The sequence below is a fragment of the Cynoglossus semilaevis genome, unplaced genomic scaffold, assembly GCF_000523025.1.
Source record: "Cynoglossus semilaevis isolate Cse_v1.0 unplaced genomic scaffold, Cse_v1.0 C18767337, whole genome shotgun sequence".
NCBI lineage: Eukaryota > Metazoa > Chordata > Actinopteri > Pleuronectiformes > Cynoglossidae > Cynoglossus > Cynoglossus semilaevis.
In genome coordinates this window covers 1-458 of record NW_007595076.1, presented here as the reverse complement: position 1 = coordinate 458, position 458 = coordinate 1, and the positions used below count along the sequence as shown (strand labels likewise).

The 458-nt window shown below is 55.0% G+C and overlaps 1 protein-coding gene across 1 annotated transcript; it reads right to left on the bottom strand.

Moving 5' to 3' along the window:
* Positions 1-6: 6 nt before the first annotated feature.
* Positions 7-431, bottom strand: LOC103399744 (cullin-9-like; the record flags this gene model as incomplete). Its single annotated transcript, XM_008338380.3, has 2 exons — positions 232-431; positions 7-149 (listed from the first exon to the last, which is right to left on the bottom strand). Coding segments are annotated over exons 1-2 (257 nt in total), but the record flags the coding sequence as incomplete, so codon positions are not given.
* Between the last annotated feature and the right edge of the window lie 27 nt (positions 432-458).

Sequence of the window (458 nt, the reverse complement as noted above, 5' to 3'; positions counted from 1 at the left end):
CCCAGCAGCCCTGCCGAGCCTTCAGGCGTGGCAGAACCGATGCTGGCGAAGATCTCCAACATCATCTGATTTCCAGAGTCAGAGAGCGGGAGGCCACTGCCAACGCTGCGGAGGTCATGTTTACTAGCCCCGGTTATGACCTTCAGGGTCTGAGGAGGAAGTCATTAGTGTCAGGGGGTGATTGTGAACATTTGCCTCCTCCAACATTCAGAAGTGACAGATTATCCTCACCGCCAGACCCAGCTGCTGGATTGCAGGGACAGAAGCAAACTCCTGCATGCAGGACAACACGGCTTTGACCCCGCCCTCGGTGGCAAAGGAAACCCTCCACTCGAATTTCATCATCAGGCTGTGAGTGAGTCTGAGTGAGCTGTCCACCACCTCCTTAGACGGAGAAGACAGGAAGTCCACTAGCTGCTTCAGAACCTTGTCTCTGAGGACACAGAGAGGACACAGAG